Source organism: Papaver somniferum, unplaced genomic scaffold (genome assembly GCF_003573695.1).
Source record: "Papaver somniferum cultivar HN1 unplaced genomic scaffold, ASM357369v1 unplaced-scaffold_81, whole genome shotgun sequence".
In the NCBI taxonomy this organism is placed as follows: Eukaryota; Viridiplantae; Streptophyta; class Magnoliopsida; order Ranunculales; family Papaveraceae; genus Papaver; species Papaver somniferum.
Window position 1 is genome coordinate 7823010 of NW_020651082.1, and position 11738 is coordinate 7834747.

Below are 11738 nucleotides of genomic sequence, written 5' to 3' on the forward strand. Positions count from 1 at the left end.
TCCATCTTCAGCCGTCGGATTGGATCCATCTCATCATCCGATGGTCGCTCCTTCATCGCGCATCAAAATCTGAAGCTCCTGCAAAACACCATAGTGCCTAAATTCCAAGCCTTCAGATTAGATTGTAGTTGAATCCAACGGTCGCTTCTTTGCCTGCGCATCAAACCCAGATACTTCCGCTTAACACTACAACACCTAACTCCATCTGGCGCCGTTAATTTCGTTGTATATCTGCATCCAACGGTCGCTGCCAGCATCTTCACTTTTGGCTGTTAGATCATTCTTCATCTACACATCCCACGGCTAAACATCGCAATACATAGAAGTTTGATGAAACTGACTCACACTCAAACATTAATTACCCTATACCCCAAAAGAGAGAACCCTAACCCAAATCGTTTTCTCCTCCTTCTTTCTTCTTCTTTCTCCCGACCCTCACCTGCTCCACCATCTCTACCACCTCACCTCTGCAGCGCCATCACTTCTTCACCATCATCACCCGACACCACACCATCCCCCTAGCCGAGTTGCTTTAACTCCTCTCACCAACTGACCTAGGTGAGGGTTGATAAAACACCTCGAATTAGGGAGCAATTGACGCAATTGGAGGCATAGAAGGACCGAGAGAGAAGAAAAGAGACATGGGTCGACGTCAATTCAAAGTTTAGGTGAAAAATTTTAGGAATTGAAAAACCCTAATTTCTAATTTTAGGGTTTGAAAAAATTGGGTATTTGTATGCTATAAATAGAGAGTGTGTAGAGCAATTTCAGGGTGTTCTTGGGCTAGCCAAGATTCCCCCAAAATTGGGTTAGTTTAGGTTTAATTTCAGTTCTTAAATTTCAATTAAATTTCAATTTAGGGTTTCAATTTTAATTTCCTGTTAGTGTTAAATGTTAATTCCATGTTAATGTCTACTCTTAATTTCTTTTGATTTTCAATTTCACTGTCTTTATCAATTTCACTGTCCTATGTCAGTTTAATTTTAATTGTTTTGATTTTTTTTTGCAAATGTTATGTTAGTATCCTGTTTAGGTTAAATTTGTTCATTGTTAATGTTTGTCCCCTGTTAATGATAATTTTGTTGATGTTCCTGTTAAATGTGCATGTTCCTGTTGATGATTGTGTCCATGTAATGTTAGTTTAATGGAATGATAAGTTAAAACCTGGGTGCATTGTGTTGATTGAGTAGTGGGGAGAAACTAGTGCTCACTAGTGACAATGAGCAAGCTAGTTCTCTTCCCACTCTAGATGAATGCCTTAGCTTTGCTTTGTTACTTCTTCTCCACATCCCTGCCCTTGGCCTTAGGCCTTGGTTCATTTTGCATTGTTCTCTGCTTGTTTAGTCATTGTCTTGTAAATTTTCTCCATTGTCTTTCCTGTTAACTGCCTTTGTTCTTCATTGCCTTGTTTTGCCACTGTTACCTTGGCTTAGTGCCACCACTACTTGCACTGCCATCTCTTCTCCTTGTTGTGCTGCTACTACTTGCACTGCTTGTGCAGCTACTGTGCAGTATTGCTGCTGCTGTTGCTTGCCCTGCTGCTGCTCCACTGCTGCTGCATTGCTTTCCTTCCCCTACTGCAGATGTTGCTTCCCTTGCTGTTGCTGCAGCTGCCTCTTCCTTTTCCCTGTTGCTGCTGTTGCTGCAGCTGCTGTTGCTTCCCCCTGCTGCTGCTGCTTTCCTTTGCATTGCTGCATTGCCTCCCTTCCACTGCTGCTGCTGCTGCAACTGAGCTTGGCTCACAGCAATCCCAAAAGCCCAAGCTCAGTTCTAAGCCCACTGTCCATTGTTTGTATAAACTGAAGCCCATTTCATTAAGGCTCAAAGCCCAGTTCATTAAGGCCCACCCACAGTTTAGGTTAAGGCTAAAAGCCCAATTCAGTCAACTGTGGGCTTAATCAAAAGCCTGAACTCAATCAAAGGCCCAAAGCCTAGTGCACTTCAAGACCAACTGAGCCCAAGCTCAGTTCATTTCATTGTTAAAAACAAACCCATTAGGCCCAATTTACCCAAAAGGCTTCATAGCCCATTAGCAATTTAGAAACCCAAATAGCTAAACACAACAAAACACTCCCAATCTCTGTGGATCGACCCGTACTTGCACGAGCTACAACCGACGACCGTGCACTTGCGGTATTACTGTAGGCCCGCGTTTCTTCGCTTCATTTTTATACACTCCTCCGGGCCAACCACCATTTCTCTCTCTAGGTTACTTTTTTTTCTTTTCAATTTAAAATTAATCACGAAAAAATTCACAACTTATGAAATATAAGTCATATTTTAATAAAACTTATAATTTTGGAAATGGTATGAGCATATCTACTAAACAAGACCTATTGTTGATACTAAATTCGAAAAAAAATCAAAATTTTTTTTGCTGTGATGAGACTGGTTGGATTCAAACTTAAACTAAGATATAAGAAATTATTCAAAAAATAGGTAGGATGAAACTGGATGCATCCTGAATAAAATGAGAAAAAATAAATTATTCAAAAATTGCTAGGGTGAAACCGGTATCATCTTGTTTTATATTTCCATAAATTTGTTTTTATTCATATTTAACTGGCATGAAACTAATTTCATCCTGTTTTATATTCGGTTGAAATTTGTATTCATCTATTTTAAAGCTAAAATGAAGCTGGTTTCATCCGGGTTTAATTTGTGATGTGCATGGTTCCATCCATGTTTATACAAGGATAAAATTGGTTTCATCAAGTTTAAACTAGGATAAATTTCAAGGTTTAGTATACGGTGTACTTGATTTTATAAAGAAAACTTGTGTCAATCCCATTGAATATCATCTGCACCTCAGTAACTTAATTAACTTACTAATTGAGTATGAAATTTTCGGATCGTACTTGATTCAATGTCGCGAACTACACGTTTAGCGGATCTTTATCCTAATTTTTCACCTAAAAAAAACACCGAACAGCTACCAACTCTTCTTTTACTTTATTCAAATAATATTACACACTATTTTATTTTTCCCAAGTACAATCATTATTGTAGTATTGTGGCTGACATGCATTAGTTAGTTAGCATCTATCAACTAATTGACACGTCTTATATTCACAAATCATTTTCCTTTTTTCTATAGCTAGTAGTACTTAGGGCATTTCCTAATGCTTTATGAATTATATATTCATGGATCGTACAAGTCTCCGAGCACTGTAGGGTACTGACCAGTAGACTTGTGAATGCAATAGAAATATAGAACACGTTAGTTAAATTCTAATAAATATACGGGGAGGGAGCTTTAGTCCGCTGTTATAAATTTTTCTGGGTAAAATAACCAAATAGAATATTAGAACAGTATCTTTTAAATCCTAGAATATTAAAAGAGTATCTTTTTTTTACATGTCTATTTGACACACCAAAAATAGTATATGAGTTTTTTAGTCAATTTTGTGATCCCACAAAATAAGGTTTCCTTCGTCCAAACAAACTTTTTTTAGGGAAAAGAATTTTCTATGTGCAGTTTTAACATCTATCTTAATTTATTTCGTAATTACTTATCTGCCTTCCATCGCAACAATGTTGATATGGCTGAGTTGGTCCAATCCTCCCAATGTCAAAGGTTTTATTTTGTTTTCTATTCTTTTGTTATTTACTTTTTTGTAATGCTAATAAAGACGTGTATAAAATATAAATCAACTAAATTCTAAGATAAAAGCCATTAGGTATGTAGATTCATTTGATAAGAAAGAAAAAACCAGAAAAGAGATCAAATTTATACATCAATATTTTCTAGTGGTATAACTGAATCTGCAGCATCCAAAGAGACAAGACTTTGAGTATGAATTGTTGTTGTGCAATCTCTTTCAAATCCCTTAATTTCAAACAGCTTCCGAGTTCCAGAACTTACATTGTAAATATATGGTTTTCTTGTACCCCAGCAGTGATATGCTATGAATTCTCCTTTCATCTTGATGTATTCAAATTCGGTGAAGTACGAGTAGAAATACCACTTTTGCTCGTGATAGGGACTAATCACTGAGTGTTTCTTATACCAACGTTTGGTATTGTTGTTAAACACCCATATGACCACTTCAGTTCTTGAAGAAGGATCGAATAGGCTCAATTCGCCTTCCAAATCGAAAAGTTGAAACTCATTTCCTGGGTATCTTCTTTGCGTTGGAGTATAATTACATGGCACAGCAGATTCCATGGTACTAAACTCCTCGGTTTCAATATTGAATGATAATATTGCGTCTGATAGGCTAGGGAGAACACAGTTGTTCGATATGAAATAAGCTAACCAATCCACCATCCAGTAAAACGTCCCGTTGATAAATACAGGCGGTCTTTTTGTACTTGGAGGGTAAGAGCCGCTACCAACACTTCTTCTATGCTTAGTTCTTAAATTAAGAATCTGAAAGTCGAATTTTCGTGCAGTATAGCGACATACAACCACTTCGTACTCCTTTTTACATGGATGGAAGTAAAATCCACAGACAGATAAAAGACGACTTGGCGAGGTGACGGTTACTTTTTCTTTTGTGATCGGGTTCCAAATACAGAATTGCCATAAATGCCTGGCTTGGCTTGTGAATAAAAGAAACCCATCATATGAACCCCAGAGATCAGTTGGGCGTTCCTCGCCATATGAACTAAGATCGAAGCTTGTAGCCTCAACGTACTCAGCTTTATCATCAAAAAGAAAAAGCTCTACGCAATTGTCAATGGGTTGCGAAAGAGATCGCACAACAATGGTTGGAGTAGCTCGGGCTTGGTCTAGGTGTGCGTGCATAAAGTACGGATCCGTGGTTAAATCATATAACAAGTCAGTTGAGCTAGTATGGTGCCTCAACTGGAAGAGGGACTTTGCGGGAAGTCTAAGGAGTATGTTGGTGATGATATGAAAAGGAAGATCAGGGATAGGATGTCCCTCGTGAACAGATTCATTGTCAACTTTTGATAACTTGGATTTCTTATTATTTCTCGTAAATAAAACACGACACTTACCCCATAGAATTGGAGCCCAAACGATACATGGATGTTTACCCATTGATCAGATACTTCTGAAAAAAGAGAAAAATTAATTAAGATGATCAAAAGAGGGGTTTTTAAGATTCTATATGATTACTCGTTTATGTGAACTTAAGTACCCATTCAGGGAATACGATTAATATTCAGGTCAAATTCTCTTGACCTGTTTATGTCTCTTATTCATAGCTAGCAGCTGATTGAAACTTAGGTGCCCATCTTTTGGTATACTGATGTAGCACAACTATGATCGTAGGTGATGCTTACAAGCTTTGGCACCAATTCCTGCTGAAAACTTGCTTTGTGATTTTGTTGAGGCACTTGTTCTTTCAGATATACCCATGATGACTATAAGACATAGCTTCATTGTTTTCACCTGACTCATCTCTTTGTTTCATGTTTTAGTATTGAGTCTGCCAATGATTTATGATCTTAGCTAACGGTTACAAAGCCAGTGTTTCAAGTATCAGCCTCATTTGCTTCATAATCTTAACAATGTACATTAATGGATTGCATGTTCTCCTTGTTTTCCAGATTGCTTCCTAAGGACTCACTCGCCAACTGTGAGGTTTCATTGGCTGATCTTTGAGGCAATGAGGATCAAGTGTGCAAGAAGTTCAGACTTAGAGTTGAGGATGTTAAAAGAAAGAATGTTCTTACCAATTTCTGGGTAAGTAACAATCTACAATTCCGTCTCTTATTAATGATTTATTTTGATACATATATTTATAATTGTTTGATTCAGGGAATGGATTTTACCACAGACAAGTTGAGACCTCTTGTAAGAAAGTGGCAGACATTGATTGAAATGCATATTGATGTCAAGACAACAGACAACTTCACCTCGAGGACATTCTGCATTAGATTCACCAAGCAGCGAGACAAACAAGTCAAGAGAACCTGTTATGCCCAATCTAGCCAGATTCGAGAGGTGAAGTTATGTCTTTCGATTTCAACATTTTTTCAAGATTGTTTCATCGTTCTGCAGTATATTCACCAAGCAGTCAGACAAACAGGTCAAGAGAATTTGTTATGCTCAATCTAGCCAGATTCGAGAGGTGAAGTTGGGTCTTTCGAATTCAACATTTTCTTATCATTTCATGTGATTCATGTGTGTAAGATTCTTTTGTGACCCTATTGGAAGAATAGGGAAATCATGGTAAACCAACATTTTCTTATTATTTCCTGATTGTATCATCTGTACTTTGTGTTGTCGGATTCTTCACAAGATGGCTGAAATCATGGTAAACCTGGCCTCTTCATGTGATCTTAAAGAATTGGTGGCAAAATTTATCCCTGAGATGATTGGAAAGGATATTGGGAAGGCTACATCAAGCATTTACCCATTGCAGAATGTGTTCATTAGGAAGGTCGTGATCATAAGTTTGATAAAATTATGAATGCAAGTGCTATGTTATGCGAAATGGAAGGAGTACTTGGAGATATTGCAACAGATGACAAGAATAAGTGGCCAAAAACTTATGTAAATCTTGTAGGAGAGCTACCAAATTAGAGTGGCAAGATTAGGTGACAATCTTAGTAGATGGATTTCAGTTTTAATGTTTAGTATGCAATTCTAGGTTTCTATAATTTGTCTTTCAGTTTGTATTTGGAGATTCTATGTGTTGAATGTTTTTTCTTATATTAATATAAAGTTCTTTAAATTGCAACTAGAATTTAAACCGTTTCATTTAATATTTTGTTTTCAAAACTAGGGGAAAATTTTGTCTCAGATTCAACCAACTTCTGAATCACCCGATCTGAATACTAATGTCTAAATCGCCATATCTAAATACTAATGTCTGAATCAGTAGGCTGAATGATGACAGAGCATTTACGTAGGACAGACATCAATTGTTATTAAATTTAACATATGATAACCGTGATACTAAATAATAGAGTATGTCCGTGACTTAAAGTCACATACTTTATTTGTCATAGTTAAATGACGTTTTCGATTCGTTATTTATAAAGAGTCGCACCAAATAAATAACGGTTCGAATGACAGATGAAAGCCGTGATAAACCATGTTTTAAAACAGATTTCATATGTCATTTATAGGCCCTTCTGGACTAGTGTTTCCTAAACAGAAACAGAGATAGAAATAGAGATTATAATGCACTTGATAGGACGAGTGTTTGGATATCCTATTTGCACTGTATTAAAAGACTCAGAGCCTTTCGTTAACATGTGCCCTATGCATGGTTGGTTAGGCTGTTTTTTTTTATCTTGATAAGAGTTTATTTGGATCATCGTTTAAAAAAGATTGCCTGCGAACTTACTTATCCTCGTTAAATATGATTACTTACTAAAAGTCTTTTTTTTTATCAATTACTTTCACCAGCTGCTGAAGCATATAAAGCCAAGAACATGAAAGAATTCCAAGTAGTATAATGAAGAACTGCGCATACATTGTACATTTACGAATTCTGTTCACTCGGAAACTCGACTTTTAAGTTTTAACGATGTCAACTAGATGTCTTTGTGAAATTTTCTGATAAAGAACAAGTATAAATAGTGATGAAACATTTTAACTTACTGGTGTACGTAGCTTTGATGTGTCAACTTCTTGCGCACCTATGGAAAGGGCCAAAGTATATGGAGAAGACTATGTGATGATATAATTCCCCATACCTGGCTGTACTTCTAAAGATGGAGTTAGGTTATAGCTGGACGCTTCAATGAATACAAGTATACAAAATTGTGTTGGCTGATTTGGTCCCTTTATCTTCCAAGCAGGTTATCTTGTAGGAGTTCTATGCATGGATTCGTGAGTTGTAATGCAAATCAAAGATCAAATTTATCCATTAGATATACGTCGACTCTTTTGATAAGAAAAACCGGACAAGAGATCAAATTGATACATCAATATGTCATCTTCTATACAAATATAGCACCTAAATTGTATGTTGGATATCTCAGCAAGTTTATTGAACTTGGCGATAAAGGAGATTAATTATGGAAGATAATTCTGGTTGCACCAATTGGACATAATTTCATTGATTTAAAAGTGTATCATTCAATAGGAACTTCTTGAATAGTTGGAAATTTAAGTTGGATGGCTATGCTGGATATCCCCCGCCGATTTTGGTTAGGTGTTAACACATATCTAGATAATCCTAGAAATATCTAGGTTGTCTTGGATATGCTCTAGTAATGTCTAGAGTACAAAACCCCGTAAGTAGTAGCTAGAATAAACTAGATTAGTTTAGTTGGTTGTTTAGATAGTTAGTATGTAAATGGTCTCTAGAATTATCTAGAGTAAATAAGTAGTTAGATGCTAGAAATATCTAGCCTAGTAGGTTTTCTAGTACGCTCCTACAGTAGGTCTTTTAGAATACAGTAGGTCTTCTGGAATGTTCAAATAGAAAGTATAAATAGGAGACACTACCCTTAAATGTAAGCCTCGACACTATATTAAAATAAGAATTTTATCACGGTGTAACTTGTTTCAGTTTATTTTTTAGTCATTTATATATCTGTAATAAGTCCCTCAATAATTATAATTGTTAATGAATTTTGTTTTCGTGATAATAATTACAAATATTAAATTATTTTATTAGTAACAATAATATTTGTTGACAATTATCCAGACAATCACAATTATAATTTCACCACATCTATAACAGTCTCATATTAATAATTCTTAGGATTTTTCTTGTCACTACTTCGCAACATTTATACAAAATAACATTTAATGTAACTTCTGAAAACCAATATATATATATATGTATGTATGTATGTATATATATATATATATATATATATGTATATATGTTTAACTCTTAGGATCAAGACTGAGACAACAAGTCATGACTTTGTAGGAAATTTGACTTGGACAAATACCAACTTTTTCTCCCGATTTTTTGTCCACAAAACCACAACAAAATATCTACTTATTTCGAAGATTGTGAAAATGACCAGACTACCCTTATCAGAATAAGTGCAACAAAAATTCTGAAAACTATGAAAATGACAAATTAAACTTACCGGAAATAAATGCTGTGAATATTCTGGAAACTGTGAAAATGACCAGACTACCCTTATCGGAAATAAGTAAAGTAAATATTACAGACTGTGAAGATGATCATATAACCTTTACTGGAAATAAATGCAATAAATATTATGGACACAGTGAAAATGCCATACTACCCTTATCGAAAATCAATAAATTAAATATTACAGACTGTAAAAATGACCATATTACCCTTACTGGAAATAAGTGAAATAAATATTATGGAGACTATGAAAATGACCAGACTACTCTTATCGGAAATAAATAAAGTATATATTACAGACTGTGAAAATGACCATATTACCCTTATTGTAAATAAGTGCAATAAAGATTCTGGAAACTATAAAAATGATCAGACTACCCTTATCAGAAATAACTAAAGTAAATATTACAAACTGTGAAAATAACCATATTACTCTTACTGGAAATAAGTACAAGAAAATATTATGGAGACTACGAAAATAACCAGACTACCTTTATTGGAAATAAGTAAAGTAAATATTACACACCATATTACCCTTACTGGAAATAAGTGCAATAAATATTATGGAGACAATGAAAATGACCCGACATCGAAATTAAGTAAAGTAAATATTACATACTGCGAAAATGAATATATTACCCTTACTGGAAATAAGTGCAATAACTATTATGGAGACTGTGAAAATGACCAGCATCAGGAGCAGCAACACCAAGTGCATTTGCAGCAACAGCTACCCCACAAGGGCTTGAACTTCAGTCGTTTCTTCAAACATACCTTCCAAATGTCTGTCGCGATCCCTTCCAGCTAAAATCAAATCCCTCTTCTCCTCGCAAACCTGATGACCTCAACGAGCTCTTCCAGTGCAAGCTTGTTTACCAGTGCGAGGGCTTTCTTCAGACGGGTTTCACCGCCAAAAACGAACTTGTAGAGGCTTCTGTGTGGCACACATTGTGATACCTTGTGAATATCCTCTTGGGTGAGATCTCGTGAGTAAAATGCTAGATGGACAAATTCCATGTCTAAAAGTAAATAAATCTATTTTAGAATTTATTATGGTGATTCTTCGTGGTTATTATGGGTATATTAGCAATGGGGAATTTGTATCCAGCAAAGCATCCTTTACATTACGATACTACCTGCCATAATCATTCACGTCAGATGTCGATGGACTCATCATACAAAGCACTCTATGGCAAGATATATATTCAACGGTACTGTGTCTTCCACCCTCATTAAATAATTTTGAAAAAAAACTTCCTTTGTACAAAAAGTCGAAAACGATGGCAAAGACAACTTCAATTATAATTCACGCAAGTCTTAATGGTGAATTAAGGTTAAACGCTTAGCATTAATGGTGCATCAACTCTTACTATCTATCTAGTATAGAGAACTGAGAACTAGTATCATACGAATGGTAAATTGAAATATCATCACGATAGATATATAAATTACTTCTAGTCATGATCACTTGGAAAATAACTTAAATGAATTTATGCTAAATACATGTTTATGGGAATCACATTTGTACGTATTTCTCTGATAGTCAGAGGTGTGATAGATTTCAGGTTTGAATCTTATAGGTCGTAGTTATCAACCGACAGATCTTAATTGTAGTACATTCTTTGTCGAGGTTTTATCTTCAATCCATTCATTGGCGGCTATAGTTGTGGAGATGGTTATATTGCACTTCTTACAATTATTGCCCTTCTTATAAGTTGGGATGAAATTTACACTCAACCACACAAAGCCCTATCGTGTGTGTCTGTAGACTATATACAAAAAATATCCACCTGAAGTCTTCCAAATAAAATAAAATAAGATTTTATTATAAGAACCCCCCTGTGCTTAATTAGCTGATCATATCAGCCACAAAGTAAAGCTCTTCTTCTTTCAATATGTCGCAATGAAAAAAAGCTTCCTCATTTTGCATACGGTTCTTCTTTTGCTTCCACTAATACAAAACAACATTTACAACTAGTAACTGTTGAACAAGAAGTAGATGCTCTTTTGAAATGGAAATCTACACTTGCTAACAAAAATCATTCTCGCATATCTTCATGGAAGATGAATTCTACTGTGAGTACAACGAGTCCATGCAAGTGGTATGGGATCACTTGTAACAACGAGGGAAATGTTGCTGAACTGAATGTAACAGGTTTTGGTTTGCAAGGTACGCTCAATAATTTTAATTTCTCATATTTTCAAACCTTGTTAGTCTTGACTTGAGCCGGAATGAACTTTTTGGAAAAATTCCCTCCCAAATCATTTATCTTTCAACCCTCGTCCACCTTGATCTTTCCTTGAATAAAATTTCTGGAACTATTCCGCCAGCAATAGGTTCTCTCACGAGTGTGAAAATTTTAAGACTTTCTCGAAATCAAATCAGTGGATCCATCCCTCGAGATATTGGAAAACTGACTTCTCTTACCCTCTTTTCTTTGTCCAACAACAATCTCAATGGTTCAATCCCAACTTCATTGACCAATTTGACTAGTCTAGCGTTTCTTCGACTAAATAATAATCAACTTTCTAGCATCATACCTTGAGATATCGGAAGATTAAGTTCTCTTACCATCTTAGATTTGTACAACAAATATCTCACTGGTTCAATCCCCACTTCTCTAACTAATTTAACTAGCTTGAACACTCTTGACTTATCTGATAACAAACTTTCAGCCATCATTCCTCAAGATATAGGAAGGCTACGATCTCTTACTACCTTTCATGTGTGTGTAAATAATCTCATTAGTCTCA

At 35.5% G+C, this 11738-nt stretch overlaps 1 protein-coding gene and 1 long non-coding RNA gene across 2 annotated transcripts; one reads left to right on the forward strand and one right to left on the reverse strand.

Moving 5' to 3' along the window:
- Positions 1 to 3730: 3730 nt before the first annotated feature.
- LOC113345248 lies at positions 3731 to 5008 on the reverse strand. The gene has a single exon (XM_026589046.1). It carries the CDS (start codon positions 5006 to 5008, stop codon positions 3731 to 3733), a length of 1278 nt encoding a protein of 425 aa, XP_026444831.1.
- Positions 5009 to 5163: 155 nt separating this feature from the next.
- Positions 5164 to 6260, forward strand: LOC113345333. The gene is made up of 2 exons (XR_003358081.1): positions 5164 to 5656; positions 5732 to 6260. It is a non-coding gene; the product is annotated as an uncharacterized LOC113345333 (long non-coding RNA).
- Positions 6261 to 11738: the final 5478 nt, after the last annotated feature.